Source organism: Clinocottus analis, unplaced genomic scaffold (genome assembly GCF_023055335.1).
Source record: "Clinocottus analis isolate CAN_PGR_092001 unplaced genomic scaffold, fCliAna1.0.p SCAF_9, whole genome shotgun sequence".
Taxonomy (NCBI): Eukaryota; Metazoa; Chordata; class Actinopteri; order Perciformes; family Cottidae; genus Clinocottus; species Clinocottus analis.
The window spans coordinates 21,283,397-21,299,696 of record NW_027176251.1 but is presented as its reverse complement, the minus strand read 5'-3'; the positions used below and the strand labels follow the sequence as shown (position 1 = coordinate 21,299,696).

General features: G+C 52.4%; 1 protein-coding gene across 2 annotated transcripts in view; it reads left to right on the top strand.

Moving 5' to 3' along the window:
- LOC137780855 (intermembrane lipid transfer protein VPS13B-like) overlaps positions 1-16,300 on the top strand; it is a 297,025-nt gene that overhangs the window by 71,823 nt on the left and 208,902 nt on the right. For both annotated transcript variants that reach the window (XM_068569155.1, XM_068569156.1), the window contains exons 18-19: positions 12,860-12,994; positions 13,701-13,880. In XM_068569155.1, coding sequence (XP_068425256.1) covers positions 12,860-12,994; positions 13,701-13,880 — 315 coding nt within the window. The remainder of the gene's footprint in view (positions 1-12,859; positions 12,995-13,700; positions 13,881-16,300) is intronic.

Below are 16,300 nucleotides of genomic sequence, written 5' to 3'. Positions count from 1 at the left end.
AGCCTGAATTCCATAAAACAGTAGCGTTTCTCATGACGGTAGCATCTGGACGGTCCTCAGGAGGGCCAGGGATTTTCCAACTCATTAGGATCATGTTGTTTGGTATGCCGTCAACGTTCTCCCTCGGCCGAGCCGGCCAAGCTACCTTTTTCACCGTTGCGCGGACGCCAAAATGTATGAAACCGGTCTCCCGTGGAGTGAAGTCAAATATTCCTCTCCCCCTCGCTCTTGGAACGCGGCTCGGACAGAAACGCAGAGAAACATTTGCACATCTGGTCCGCGTGCTGGCAGGTTAGGAAAAAAGAGCAGTGCAGGCAGAAAAAAGAAAAGAGTCTGGGTTTCGCAGGCGAGAGAGTGAAGGGGGAATAGGTGATGTGTTGTGTAAGTGAATGTTTTGCGGGGGGAAATTCTGCAATAATTCCTATGATATAACCAGAGATGTCTGGTGGCGTATCTGCTTTTGAAATTGCGGTGACACTCATGGGCCCTAAAGAAGACGTTAGCTGTCCCGATCCCTCTCCATCTCTGGCCCTGACAGCTTAAGTACACAGGAGGAGGAATGAGGAAACGCGAGAGGAGACGAGGAGCAGAGGTAGTGGACTGAGCCGTGGTGGACTCTCCCTGTGAAGCCTGGCGGCACCGGCTCCTGTGAGCCACCGCTCACTTTCACTTCCTTTACACCTCCCTGACGTTGTGCACGGCGGCGCTGCGCCGTAACGCTGCAGACCACTCACCTCACGCACGCTACAACATATGCTCTCTGGATCCAGGTCTGGATCCAGATTTAAGTCCTGTGGTCTTTGTTTGTGCTTGTGCCACCCAACCAGCGGTCACCCTGCCACTGCCAGGACGACACACACACACACACACACACACACACACACACACACATTGAGGCCAAACACCCAACATGGCCGACTGAAGCGGTTCCCTTCCATGAGCCTTTTCTTTTTTTCTTTTTCTCATTCTTTCAGGAATGTCTCCTCCCTCGTAGCCGTTTGATGTCACAAGGTTTTGCAATAGTGGAAGGTGTTTCATATCGAGGTCTAGCTGATAACACAGATGGTCAGTGTCCTTCGTGGGGGAGCCGCTCGGGTTTACGATTTCATTCCCTGTCCAAAAGGAAATTCCACGATTCAGCAAGGAAGAAGGAGGGTGGGTGGAGAGGGGGGGGGGGGGGGGGGGGGGACTTAAAAGAGCTTCAGTTTTAACCTCAAGGTACTGACAGACTGTACAAATGTTCTTCACAGTAATTGTGGACTCGGATTAAACGCCAAGAGCCTTAAAGTCATTGCAGCTGACTGGAACACGGCCACCAGGACTTCTAAGACTGCTCGGTGGCAGCTAACACAGCTAATGCAGCTAACCCAGCGAGCAGCTAAGGCAGCTAATGCAGCTAATGCAGCTAATGCAGCGTGTGCAGCTAATGCAGCTAATGCAGCATGTGCAGCTAACGCAGCTAATGCAGCTAACCCAGCGAGTAGCTAAGGCAGCTAACGCAGCTAATGCAGCGTGTGCAGCTAACGCAGCTAAAGCAGCTAACCCAGCGAGCAGCTAATGCAGCGTATGCAGCTAATGCAGCTAATGCAGTATGTGCAGCTAATGCAGCGTGTGCAGCTAATGCAGTATGTGCAGCTAACGCAGCTAACCCAGCGAGCAGCTAACACGCAGCGTGTGCAGCACGCAGCGCTGTGCTTGATTTCAAGCTTCTTTTTAGTTCAGAGGGTTTGAGTTATATTCAGTTTTGTATTCATTCTCATTAGCATCTCTTGGTACATTTTGTACACAGAAGGAAACAACTTCTCCGTAGAGAAGTTCAGATTAGTTTAGATTTTGTACTTCATCATGTGAACAGACGTCATTGATTCATGTTCAACATTTAAAAGAAGGGTTAATGGTCGTCTCAGTGTTTTGCTGCATTCGTCTCTTCACTAACTCTTCTCTCCAACAAAACCGTCTTTCTTCCTCTTTTACGTTTTACTCGTCCTTTCTTTCTTTTCTGAGCTATTCTGTTCCAGCTGCTTACTTCCCCTCCTCTGGCTGTATATATTTTATTCTGTTCCTGCTCTCCCCTGTAACCGCCAGCTCGTCCTCCGCTCCCTTTGTTTATACTTCCCAGGATGCTTTGGTGGTTTCTCAGTAGCAGCAGCAGTGGTAATAGCAGTGGAGAGGTGCCAGTAATTCCTGCCCTTCCACCGCTCCCATCCTCCGCTAACCTCAGATCCAGCGACACGCTGACCACAGTGACCGCCCACGCTGCGCCGGTCTGCAGGCTGCAGCCGGCGCACGCCGCCTGTGATCTAATCTCTGTACGGTGCATCTCGGCTAATATTTGGATATACGGTGGCTGAGAAGTTTGCATGAGTTAGCAGTGGTGTCTGTTACGCAGGACTTGAGCCCAGAATCTCGTAGAAAACATGCCGAACGATGCATATGAATGCTGCAGAGCGTTCCGTACTCCTGTCAGTGTCATATTGCCGTGAACACACAGCACAGTGGATGTGGTCTCTGGAACCTGCAGATGGTACAGCATGGTGATCTCAGGTCCATGTCATATCAATATTGTCTGTGTGAGAGCGATGCAGGACTCAGAGGTCCAGGCTGCGCCCTCGTGTCCGTGACATTGCAGTCGACCTCCAGACGACGCACACTGAGGCCGGGATGCCGGACTGGTTACACAGCTCGTTATGGAAGACGGATGCTGTTGCCTGTCCGGTCCCTTCATACGCAGCCAGCAGCAGACGTGCTGCACAGCAGCAGTCTGTTCCTGCCTGCATTACATGCTTCCTGACTTTAAGCAATACTTCTTGTCTTCAGGTCAGTGGCATCCTGACGACATAATGATGGCTCAAGTCTGTGTCATTGCACATTGCAGCCGTGTCAGAGTGACGGCTGCAATGTGCTCCAGTTCTTGTGTTCCAGGCTCAGCTGTTGTAGAAGCTCATCATGGTCCCTCAACCAACCGCTCTGAGTAGGAAGTCGGCCCAGCGCTGTTAACTTTCTACCCGGTCTTCAGACCGTGAGGCCTGATCCATGCTCTCCCCTGTTTTAGTGTCTTGCCAAAGGGCCGCGATTCGAAACACAAGAGATCAAGGTCATTTAAACAAGCATAACATTGGCATTTCCACCACTGATGGATTCCGCTTTAATGCAGCGACCGCAGCTGCTTTCCCGGCCACAGAGCTCTGCGGTGGTCTGCTGGAGGACGAGGGGGGTCTAGTAGTGGAAGTCGGTTGGTGGTGGTCACCAGACGTGCTCGAGATGATTGCTGGGTGATATACGAGCTGTGACATAACTTCAGCGTGACAGATATAGAGGAGGGGGGGAGCAGGAGGAGAGAGAGTGAACAATATAATGAGCAGAATGAAAAATGAAAGTCTGAGGGAAACCGAAGGTTGAAGGGAAAAGAGTGACAGAAGGAATGAAGCGATTGGGAGCGAAGGCTGGACCTCCGTGCCCAGAGGACGGCCACTGGCTCTCTTTATTAAACCCAGCTCTGCACCTAACTCAGTGTCAGGTTAGCCATACACACACACACACACACACACACACACACATCTGCACAGATTCATGGACGTCTCCATCTTCAGCAGATCCTGAACGTGCTCCTGAACGCGTCCCATTTAAGGCGAATGACAGCGAGCGCCTGGATGCATGTTCTCACCGCACAGCGCCTGCAGGCATGTTGGAGATAAGAGTCATGAACGTCTCACTCCGAACACTATCATTCTGAAAACAAGTCTTTTGTTTTTACAACCCCCCCACCCCCCCCCACACACACACACACACACACACACAGCGGGGGATGGGACGGCCGGGAGGAGAGAGCTGAAGAAAAGAAAACGGGCGCTCAAGGTCGCGTCAAGGAGACTTCTACTTTCTTTTCTTCACGCTGATATTTCCCATCTCAGAGAACCACGTCAGCTATGGTCTCTACGCGTTTTTGCACTATATGAAAAAAAAAAAGCTGCTCCCGCCACGTTCGGCGGTTCACATCCCCGTGATCACACGACAGCGTCCGACACAAACACACAAACACATATCTGTGTTATTGTGGAGGGGAAACGAGTCCGTCTTCTCATCCCTGGTGTGTGTTCAGTCCCACAGCGTCTGTCTCCTCACAGTGCAGCTGCTAGCTGGTAGCAGTTAGCTGGCCATGGGAGGTTGCACCCCGCTCCCTTTCCACCAGTTTCCTGTGCAGCTTTTGCCCCCCCCCCCCCTCCTCCTCCTCTTCCTCACAACCTCTTCCATCTATTAATCGAGGCGAGCCGGAGGAACATGCATCTTTGCCCTGTCATATACTGCGGCCCGTACACTTCGCTCACTGACATTGTGTCGGTCGTCCTCCTTTTTCATTGTTCCACAATAAAAGCAAAGAAAGGAAGGAGCTTTCTTTTTTGGTGCTTTTCCCCCTCGCTTTGCAGTTGTCACACATGTCAGTGAAGAGATGGGAAGCCTAATGAAAACCCTGAGATGTCTGTTCCCCCTCGCTGCAGTGCCCTGCTTCTTTGAAGAGGTAACTTATTGGTTTCCAGAGAAGTTCTGCCTGTCTACTTGTCCGCTTCACGGACCGACATCGGGCAGGAAGAAAGCGGGGCGGGAGAGTCCGTCTACGCAACCTTATTTCTGACATTAAAAACACATCGTGTCAGCATCAGAGACGCGATAAATAAATCTGGGATGGAACACGAGACGGTTCTTGTCAATGAAAACTTCAATGAGCCTCAGACGGCCCTCGCTCCACTCCCGGCAGATTTGTGATGATGTTTTAAGTCGATCCAGACTCGGCCCTTCCTCCTTCTCCTTTTGTCTTTCCGAAGGCCTCGCTGCTCTTTCTGTGCGCTCGCTTCGTCCCGAGCTAACGAGAGAGCGACGCACAACAGGAGGACTCGTGTTGTCGTCCCTCAATTAGACATCAGATTACAGTTAATATTGTCTTTTATGAGACGAGAGCAACATAAAAGGGCCCGAGGTCTGATCCTTCATTAATCAGTAAGTCAATTTTTGCCACATAAGCACACACACACACACACACACACACACACACACACACACACACACACACACACACACACACTCATTGTGAGACTCATCGGGGGACATCCGGCTTGTCATTTCTTGACTCTTCATTCATCATTCTCTCCATCGTCTGCTGGCTTCAGGACAAAATATGATATTTAAAATAAATCAGAAGTCTTCTGATAGTGTGCCAGAGGTTTCTCTCCCCTCTGTGTCTGAATAGTAGCCCACTTTCCTGAATAGTAGCCCACTTTCCTGAATAGTAGCCCACTTTCCTGAATAGTGGCCCACTTTCCTGAATAGTAGCCCACTTTCCTGGATAGTGGCCCACTTTCCTGGATAGTGGCCCACTTTCCTGAATAGTGGCCCACTTTGCTGAATAGTAGCCCACTTTCCTGAATAGTAGCCCACTTTCCTGAATAGTAGCCCACTTTCCTGAATAGTAGCCCACTTTCCTGGATAGTGGCCCACTTTCCTGAATAGTGGCCCACTTTGCTGAATAGTAGCCCACTTTCCTGGATAGTGGCCAACTTTCCTGAATAGTAGCCCACTTTCCTGGATAGTAGCCCACTTTCCTGGATAGTAGCCCACATTCCTGGATAGTAGCCCACTTTCCTGAATAGTAGCCCACTTTCCTGTCCAGTGAAATAAGATGGGATTCCTCTCATGGAGGAGGATCTGGAAACCTGGAGTTTCAGACTACCTTTTTATTTCTGCTCCCTATCTGATGGTTTCTCATGACGATTTGCCGTAGCAAAGTCAGAATATTGTCATATTTTAAATAAAAGTGAATCACTAGTACAGTTGTAGTCTAGTATTTGTGGTTGTGTTGTATATTATAGGGATCACTTTGCATTTACACATGTATATTAGTCACTAAATAGAATAACTGGAAGGCATTTAGAGCATATACATTTTTATTTTCATTAATAATGGTGTAAAGATGAGGGATACATTACATGTAGTAAATGATAAATAAGTAAAAGATCAGCCTATTTGACAAGTCATGAAAGAAGTCCACGTATGCAGAAAGCAGTGAGCGACATGAAACACAGGGCGCTGTCAGCAGGAAGGGCTTTAAAGCTGCAGCAGCTCCTGAGCCCAGAAGCAGCGACAGCCCCAAATAAATGTGTTTGTGTTTATGTCGTCTGCTGGTGTCTGCAGCGCTGGCTCCCCGCTGAGAGCCCAGCGTCTCCATCTGAGGGCCGCGACCAGCGCCGACCGAGCGCATAGCTCCACGTCACGAGGCCGTAAATTTCCACCGCGACTCATTTGAAGTCCCTCAGCAGAGAGCAGAAGAAGAAGAGAAGGCGTCTCGGCTGCCGCCGCGCAGACACAAGCCCAAGACATGAGTATTGATCTCGGTGGAACGTCGGTAAACAAGAGCGCTCTGCTTGACTTCCCTCTAATTCAGCTTAAAGGCTGATTTATACTCTGGTTTTACGCAGACACGCAAGACACGCAAGACACGCATGGCCGCCCTTGCGTTGTCAAATCGGCCATTTTGCATGCTTGCGTGCGTCACCCCAAATGTCTGACTATCCGTCACAGCTACGCGAGCCCACAAGGCTGTGATTGGTCCGCTAATGACGTCCTTTCTGAGTCTCGTATATCCGGTTTCATAGCATAATACCTCTGTTTTTAAAAGCCACAGCAGAAACAGGAACAATGGATCCTGTTGAAGAACATTTGGCTGAAGAGGTCCACAAATATGAGCATTTATAAAACCTGACGGAGTATCAGGACACAAAGATGGAGGTGAATTCCTGGAGGGAGACATCGTGAACGTCGGTGTGCAGGTCCACTCTTACGCTCGTTGCGCCACCTGCTGGTCTGGAGTATGAAAAACACAGGAACCATAAACCAACACGAGTCCGTCAATCGGACTGCGCGGCCGGCTGCAGCTGTCGTTGCAGGAGTGTATATAACGCCCTTAAGCCTGAGAAAGAGCGAGTGTGTGCAGTCGGAGCGAGAGGAGAGCGGCGATCCAGAGCTGCGTCTGCGTGACGCTGCCTCCAGCGCCATTAGTCTGTCGGGTCGAGCGTCTCTCTGGCGGTGGAACCACGCTGGCCCAGACTTCAAAGTCAGGATGCCCCCGTTGCTCGCGCTAACCGAATGTGTCAGGGCGGCATTAGGCGGCGGATCTGGGGGATTGAGCGGCAGGCCCTCTCATCCAGAACTGTGTTTTAATGGCCGACCTCACCGCCGACTCATCATCTCCCTCACAAGTGGCGGCGCGGGAATCCTCCATGTCACAGCACATGTTGCTCCATCACTCCCCGCACATCTTTCCCCCTGCTTCGCTCTTACTCTCTCATCGTCCTCCCTTCTTCTGAACCTCTCCCCCACCGCCCGGGCCCATTAGTGTTGGCCAAATTGCTTCCGCATGAAGGCTCCTTAATTGTGGTAATTCGGTGGCAGAGAGAGCCGAGGGTCTGAATGTGCGGAGGGAACATGTGTCACTGCTTTAGTGGGCAGACGGGGAGGCAGGCAGCACCTGGAGGGGATGCTAATCATGGGAATTAGACCCCCAGCCTCCGCTACCACCAGCACTTACACCCCATCACTGTCTTAATACCACCACCACTGTTACAGGCAGCACCTCCACCTCCTGTGTGTGTGTGTGTGTGTGTGTGTGTGTGTGTGTGTGTACACTTGTCCGCTGGCCTCCCAAGGCCTTTACAAACTGCCGGTGTTGTTTTTCGTGTGATTGATTCACTCGTCGAAATATTTCTCCTGCAACCTTTCACCCGTCAGGTTTTATGCAAACAGGCCTGAGGAGGAAGAGGAATACCATGCATTGGAATAACTTCTGTACACTTGCTTTTGTCGACTGAGGTTGAAGGTGTTGACTGCACCGGTTGCTCGATACCTTCCATGGAGCTTTTCAAAAGGCTCACGGTGGAGTAGAACCGAGCCACAGCGGGCTACACAATGCACTTACAGCGAGTCAGGGGTTATTTTCCTGCGCAGAAGGCGGGTTCAAGAGAAAGATCAGCGTAGATCCGGGTTTCTTCTATACTCAGAAGTTACTCTTTCTTCTTGGCGCGCCGCTCGGCAGCTCATTAGCATAAGCGGGCCCCGCCTCCAGAGCGGTACCGCTTCTCCAGATGCTCATCAGACCCTCTTCTACCTTCACAGTGGAAGACATGGACGCCGGGTGACTCAGGCTGTCACTCAGGATGGGTTGCAGGGTCCTGGGCTCAGCCTCAGACGGCAGGACCCGGCTCTGGCTCAGCAACGTCCCAGCAGTTCAAACCTTTCATTGGGGGAAAGAAATATATATAATATTTCTGATTTGAAACATTCGCCCCCAAAATGTGTCCCCCCGACTGCCTGTGAGGGCCTTTAGGTCCACATGGCTCCTCCTCCTGTGGCTGTGGAGGTTTTCTCTGCTCATGTACGCCCACTTCCTGTTCCAGGTATTTACAGACAGCACATTTGAAGACGCTGCTACCTGAAATATAAAATGTGTGTGCTAGAGAAGTTTTCCTGCTGATACCGTCAGACTTACTGTAACTTTCATTTCTTGGCTCAAAGCTGTTTCATGCCAGTTGCTGATGGAAACTTATCTCCATGAAGAATATCTAAACCATCATCAGGTGAAGAGCCCCTCCCCCTCTGGATCCTCCTGCGGTGGATAAATGAGGTCCAGCTTCAAAGCCCTGGTCTCCCCTGCAGTCCTGCGTCCTGCCAGAGCGGCTCTCGTCTCAGGTTTAACTGCGGGACTAAACCCACTACTGGTTCACCTTGTCTGCTTCCCGTCCTGCTTCCCTCTGCGTGTGTGTGTGTGTGTGTGTGTGTGTGTGTGTGTGTGTGTGTGTGTGTCTTCGCAGTGTGTCGGGCGCGGCGCCAGCAGCCTCCTGCTCCTACTTACTGCTTCTCCTTCAGCCCTTCCTGACGGAGGAGAGACAGTTATTGTTTCTGCATCAGCACTTAATGGCTCAGCTGGCTGCTTTTGGGTCTGCCCAACTTGTCCATGTCTCCCTCCCTTTCTGTCAGCCCCCCCCCCCCCCCCCCCCTCCTGCACCGCGCTGCCGTGGGCTCGATGCCAGGCTTGGAGCTTTTAGCACTTTAGGTCCTCTGTTCTTTCCCCGTCTGTCTTTGTCTCGCAGCTTGTCCATTAGGGCTCGGCCATGTGAACATCCTCTTGTCAGCTGATCGTCATCCCACATCAAACGGATCCGACTGCATTAATGCGTGCCGGGTCTGCTGCTCTCTTCCCTCATGGCTCTGTGTGGCTGAGTGGAGGTGTTGGGGCTTGGATCATAACAGCTTTACTATGCTGTACTTTCTATTTGTGTTAAAGACAGTCTAAGGTTCTTGCGTCAGCTTGCGCGGCTCCTCTGGAAGCTTTCTAAAGCTCAAGAACACACATTTAAAAAGCCTTTCCACACAGGAAGGAGGACCTTCGCCTTCCTCGTCTTGCAACATCTCAGTATTCTCATCCGACCCTCTCACCCGATGTCTTCCACAAAGTCACTCATCTTCTGCGTTTCTCGTACAAAAGACAAACACGTGTCCCTTTTCTTTCTTCATACTTCCTCCATCCATCCATGTGGAGAACGTACAGATCCCTGCCTTTATGTCTGGAACGTTCACACCGGGGATGAGACCCTCACGCATGTGTCCGGGCTTACGCACCACAAATGAAATGAAGACATTTCCAGATCTTCAGCAGTGAAACGTGAGGTGTTGTGTGAATGCAGGCCGGCAGCAACACGGTGTGCTGTTTTCAAATGGACTGGCGCTGCAGACTTTCCCATACCATTCCTCAAAGCAGTGAGAGTAGGACATGTTGGAATGTGTACAACATGGCAAGCCTGCAGATGTCACACACACACACACACACGCACACGCACTGAGCCATGTGCACGCCAACTCTGGAGGTATGCTGAGAGCAGAGAGAGGCGGCCCTCACACAGCCCGTACTGCCCCATCCATGTGTGCTTTCTCTCTTTTCTTTAATCTGTTCCGTCTCTCTCTTTCTTTCTGTCCCTCAGTACTTCTTCCCTGCGTTCCCTCCCTCCTTCCCCTCGTGCTCTCCTCACTCGTTCACGGCGCTCAGGATGGTGAAGCCAGCTGCCCACAGTCGCCCTGGCGGTGTTTGATGGAGTGCTGCAGCCTCTGGCCCCTCGCTGTGTGTTTATGTACTACTTGCACCTGCCCGTGCTCGAGGAGTACCCGCACACACACACACACACACACACACACTAATGCGTGCTGCATGCATAAACCAAAGTGAATCCCACCGTTAAGTCGACAAACTACCAGCCCCTGTGTTTTTCCCTCTTCCTGCCACCCCACTTTTTATTTTTATAGTCCTAACAGCTGGACAAAACATTGTCCAGAGCCCCCCCACGCACGCTGCAGCGCCCAGCAGGTGCAGCGTGCCCTTCTGGACGTCCACGTGGGCAACGTGGGATAGCGATACCCCCGTTCATTCATCAAAGAGCCCCTGGAGCAGGGGGCGGTGGTCCACATGGACCTCGCACTTTCAACATCTCCATCGTTGGCTGGGCGAGAGCGAGCGAGCAGCCGGCGCCGTGCAGGCTCCTCATCACTGCTGCAGCCATTCCTCCTCCAGGTCAGCGGGTCTGGATATCCGCTCTCCTCCGGAGTCTGGGTGCTTTAAGGGTCATGTGTTTTCAGGTTCACTGGGACGCACTCGGTGATAAAGCCACATGTCTGCTGCGATGCTTTTATGGCGTATGTATGTAAGCTATATTGTTTCCAGGAGGGCAGTGCAGCTTTATGGAGAGGCTACGTCTCTCTACCTCTCCCTCTGGTACCGGATCACATCACATGACCGAGTGTCTCTGCGTGCATGCTGGGTTTGCCTCTCTGAGTGCTTCACATGGTCTCTCTCTGTAACCCTGTCGAGAGACAAACCTCATCTACAGGATCATCTTTAACATGAAGGACGTTTGATTTAAAAAGTTAAAACACTGCTTTAACTTCTCTTTGAGACAACGTGTGTGTTTGCATGTGCGATAACAACAACAACAGAACACACATTCCTCCTTGTGGCCTGAAATCCTTTCAGGGATTCATCATCTACAGCCATTAAAGGTGTGTGTGGGGCTTTCCGCCCCCTTGAAACACGTTGTTACTCCTGCACGCCACATACAGTACAGCTGGAATAATCCAGCAGATCTCCACTTCACACAGAACATCTGTCCTGTAGAAGCAGGAAACTGGAGCCGCAGCGCCGCTCGGTTTGACCTGCAGATGCATTATGGGGCAGGCGGGAGGAGAGGAGGCCATTAACATCCCCATCTTCCATCTGCGCTGATGGAGGGCCTCTCAGACAGCAGGTGAAGAGGTTGCTGGGTAATTTGTCTGAGAGAGAGAGAGAGAGGAGGGAAGTCAGTGGTTAGGGATTTTAGCTATTGGCAGTGATTCACCAAGTTAAACGTGCTTTGTGTACACGCATGTGTCCACTTGAATGCACACGGCTGCTGGTTCACATGCAGAGCGTTCTGACTGTCAGCTGATTGGGAATAACAACCAGAAGTATGATGTGCACGTTGTTGTGTAGAAGCAACACAACCAGGTGAAGGCTTGAGTCTGGAGCAGAGGAGGAGGAGGAGGAGGAGGAGGAGGAAGAGTTTATTTACAGATAGAAGAGTGAAACACTGAGAACCACAGACAGGAAGTCAGTACTGAACCCGCTGTGCTGCCACAGCCTCACCCGTCGTCACTGCAGGCTGGTGTCCACCGCTCTGTGACCTGCGTCTGAAAGCACTGCGGACACTTGTAGGAAATGAAGCGCTACTGCTGAAAGAAACAAAGGGGGTGTTTACTGTGTGACGCCCGGCTGGAACAGCTGATGGAGGAACTGATGGACGGGTCCTCCTCTCCTCCCTGCTCTCGCTGTGTGTTTAAAATAGCCTCTCGCCATAGAAATAACATGGAGGTATCACAGTGAGGAGTGTGTGACCCTCCCTCACCACCACACTCCTCCCCGCAGAGCAAACCCTTTCTGTTGGGAAAGATGGCAGCCGGTGGGGTTCTTCCACACCGAGCCGCCATGAGGAGCACTAATCATAGCGCTGTGATGTAATGCGGCTGCGAGGTGAGTTGTAGTTGACACTAAGCTGGTTGCTGGTGTGACTGCATTGGATATTGTTTTGGAAAGATATATCCTTCATATTGGCCCATTACTCACACTCCTCATAGTGCCTGTTATTCAGCTGAAAGTCACTCAACCCAGGAGATTTAGTGGGAACTTGTAAAACATTTAGAGCAGGCACTTGACAATTTAAGGTTGTTTTTTCTGTTGTGTCTTTTCATCCTCTTGCTGGGCTCTTTTCACACAACATGACTGTGGTTGTTGAGAGTTTTCTGCATCCAGAAGTCCCCTCAGTTTGCTGTAAAGGTTCTCACAGGAAGCTGTCTCCATCCACAGGGATGCCAATACAATGAGATGCAGTCACAGGTAAACTCACAGTTCACCTGTACGAAGGACACGTCGCTGCTGGTGAAGGCGTAGCGCGCATGAGAGTCTAATGTGGTGTTTCTTTATTGCAGCTTTGGGGGTTTGTTCATTTGTTGAAAGCTCACTTCACGGCGTACTATAACACATCAAAGTGTTGTTGTGGTGATGCTGTGGAGACACCGGCAGGTTGACCTTGGGAACAGAGGGCGTGGCGCCCTGATGATGGCGACGCCAGAGCAGCTGGTTTCTCACAGCTCTGGCAGAGAGAGGGAAAGAAAGGGTCGAGCCCAATTAAAGGACAATCCAGTGTTGGGCCGAGCCACGGCAGCGGTGTGCAAACCTCTCCGGACGGCACTTCATTTTCACTCTGCTTGTGTGTGTGTTTTCATTCTTTATTAGGTGTGAAGTCTCCGGGCCCGTCACCGACCCTCGAGGGCTCCGTCCAAAACCTGGAGCTGAAGCTCTGCAGCCGTGCGACGGTGAAATGCGCCTCGGGAACCGTGGGAGCCGTAAAAGTGTGTGCCAGGACCCCAGGTGTGTGCAGCTGTGCCCTGTTAAAAGTTTACTGCTGGTGTAGGAGGGAGCGAGCGACGAGACTCTTCTGTGACTTTCTACATCCTCCTTTAACACACTGCGCTCCCTCTGCACGCTGGCTTCCCTGCAGCGGGTTTGGGCGCTGCCGTTGGGCCGCGGCCATGTCTTTGATGGCGAGGATGTTATTGGAGCTCGTGTCACAGCACGAGTTCACGGGGTCAAACTGCACACATGATGTCAGGTTTTGAGATGTATCGCAGCTGTCAATATAGAAACACAAAGAGGAAGAAAGGCATGAACGTCCACAGGGCTGCAGGCGGTGCTGTGCACATCAGACAAGTCGTGCTGTCCATCATGTTCCTGCTGGTCAGCTTCACCTGCTGGTGGGACTATTGTCTGTTTTGTTGTGATCTTTAAGTCTGTTTCTGCAGCGCTGCAGTAATGTTGTTAGCGTGTTTCCTTCAGTTCATCTGCAGTGTGGTGATGGTGATGTGCCACCTTTCACCTCCTGCTGCTGTGAAGGCCAAACTGTTGCAGATAATGCAGGAATTTATGTGAACATAACTATTTTAATATCAAAACCTTTTTTCAATATCTGAGGAATTAGTTTCAGTTTACGTTTGGCACATTGGCATTTTCACAAGAACTAAGAGTATGAATATTTCTTCTGAGTTTCAGCCTTCAGCCTTTCACCCTTGTGCCTCAGGTTCAGGAGAGGGTGCTAAGGAGAAGCTGGTTCCTCTGCTTCAGGGCCCGTCCGACACCAAAGAGCTCCACCTGAGCCGCTGGCTCAACGAGATGCGCAAACCTGAGTCTCTGCTGGCGCCCGACCTGCTGGCCTTTTCTGTCCAGGTGCCTCAGCGAGGAGACGACTGCAGGAACTCAGGTAGAGGCTGGTGGACTCTCTCCTCTCATCTCCTCCTCTCTCCTCTCCTCTCCTCTCCTCCTCTCCCTCCTCTCCTCTCCTCTCTCCTCTTCCCTCCTCTCTCTCCTCTCCTCTTCCCTCCTCTCTCTCCTCTCCTCTTCCCTCCTCTCCTCTCTCTCCTCTCCTCTTCCCTCCTCTCCTTTCCTCTCCTCTCTCGTCCTCTTCCCTCCTCTCCTCTCCTCTCCTCTCCTCTTCTCTCCTTCTCTCCTCTCCTCTCCTCTCCTCTCCTCTCATCTCCTTCTCTCCTCTCCTCTCTTCCTCTCTCTCCTCTCCTCTCCTCCTCTCTCCTCCTCTCCTCTCCTCTCCTCTCTTCCTCTCCTCTCCTCCTCTCTCCTCCTCTCCTCTCCTCTCCTCTCTTCCTCTCCTCTCCTCTCCTCTCCTCTCCTCTCCTCTCCTCTCTCCTCCTCTCCTCGTCTCCTCTCCTCTCTTCCTCTCATCGTTGTACATTGCTCTGTGTATTCCTGACTTGAGTCTCCGTCCTGCATTGTGATCTGGTTTCCTGGTGGTGTTTCTCTACATATACATATTACATATTAATACATATTCCATCTCATTTATTGGTGATCTAACGTGAGAGCCTGGGTTTGTTTGGGCCATCATATTTTCCTTCCCTCTTTAACGTCGTGCAGAGCCGCTTCGTTATTTGTTTAAAGCCGGTAAGTGTTCTCCTCTCCCTGCGCTGGCAGCGCTGTGCGTCTTCACAGCGGCGTCCTTCTCTAAACAGCAGTTAGTCTCTGTCAGCGCGGCAGCTAACCGCAGCTAACGGCAGCTAACGGCAGCTAACCGCTACCAGCGTTGCCCTGGAGGGCTGCGCTGATGTCGGGTTGCAGTTTCTCATCGCGTCCTCAGAGCACATCTCTTCAGCGACAGCCAGGTTTGTCCCGGCGCTCGCTGGAGCTGAACATGTCTGTCGAGCGTCCTCCTGCGCACCAGGACGTGAATGTCAGCCTGTCCTCACGCACCTGCAGCCGTACCTCCTTCTCTTGTCGGCCGCTCTGCTGGGCTGCAGGGAGGAGCGATGCCGCTGGAAGTCCACGTGCTTGACAGTCTCTAAAAGGTGAGTCTCTTAAAGTTCTCTGGGCTGTTATCTCTCCCAGCAGAGCACCCAGGGGCGACAATGTAAAACAATACAATACACTCACAACTGTACATCATTTTTAACGCGGGGCTGCGGAGATTCATTGCGTGGCCTTGACTTGAGGCGTATCGAGGCCCCGGGGCCCTTAAACATGTCAGCGCCGAGACGGAGATAGAGCCGGCCCTCAGGTGGCTTCAGGCGGCGAGGAGGAGATGCAGCTGCAGCTCAGAGCGCAGGGAGGGAGGCGAGTACGCTGCAGACGCTCCACCGCCGGCTGCATGTCCCCAGCAGCCAATCACAGGACAGGACGCCCTGCAGCCAAGAGGACGAAGAGGACACGCTGCAGCCAAGAGGACGAAGAGGACGCCCTGCAGCCAAGAGGACGAAGAGGACACGCTGCGGCGAAGAGGACGAAGAGGACGAAGAGGACACGCTGCAGCCAAGAGGACGAAGAGGACGCGCTGCAGCCAAGAGGACGAAGAGGACGCGCTGCAGCCAAGAGGACGAAGAGGACGCGCTGCAGCCAAGAGGACGAAGAGGACACGCTGCAGCCAAGAGGACGAAGAGGACACGCTGCAGCCAAGAGGACGAAGAGGACGCCCTGCAGCCAAGAGGACGAAGAGGACACGCTGCAGCGAAGAGGACGAAGAGGACGCGCTGCGGCGAAGAGGACGAAGAGGACGCGCTGCAGCCAAGAGGACGAAGAGGACACGCTGCAGCCAAGAGGACGAAGAGGACGCGCTGCAGCCAAGAGGACGAAGAGGACACGCTGCAGCCAAGAGGACGAAGAGGACACGCTGCGGCGAAGAGGACGAAGAGGACGAAGAGGACACGCTGCAGCCAAGAGGACGAAGAGGACGCGCTGCAGCCAAGAGGACGAAGAGGACACGCTGCGGCCAAGAGGACACGCTGCAGCCAAGAGGACGAAGAGGACGCGCTGCAGCCAAGAGGACGAAGAGGACGCCCTGCAGCCAAGAGGACGAAGAGGACACGCTGCAGCCAAGAGGACGAAGAGGACGCGCTGCAGCCAAGAGGACGAAGAGGACACGCTGCAGCCAAGAGGACGAAGAGGACGCGCTGCAGCCAAGAGGACGAAGAGGACACGCTGCAGCCAAGAGGACGAAGAGGACGCCCTGCAGCCAAGAGGACGAAGAGGACGCGCTCGTCCAGCGACACGGGCACGGCCGGGGAACACACACCCAGCGAGTTGCCAGGACACCAGAGTGTGTTTAGAGTGTGTTTGAGCGGCTGCGTCTGCGCTGCGTCTTGGCTGCGTCTTGGCTGCGTCTTGGCTGCGTCTTGG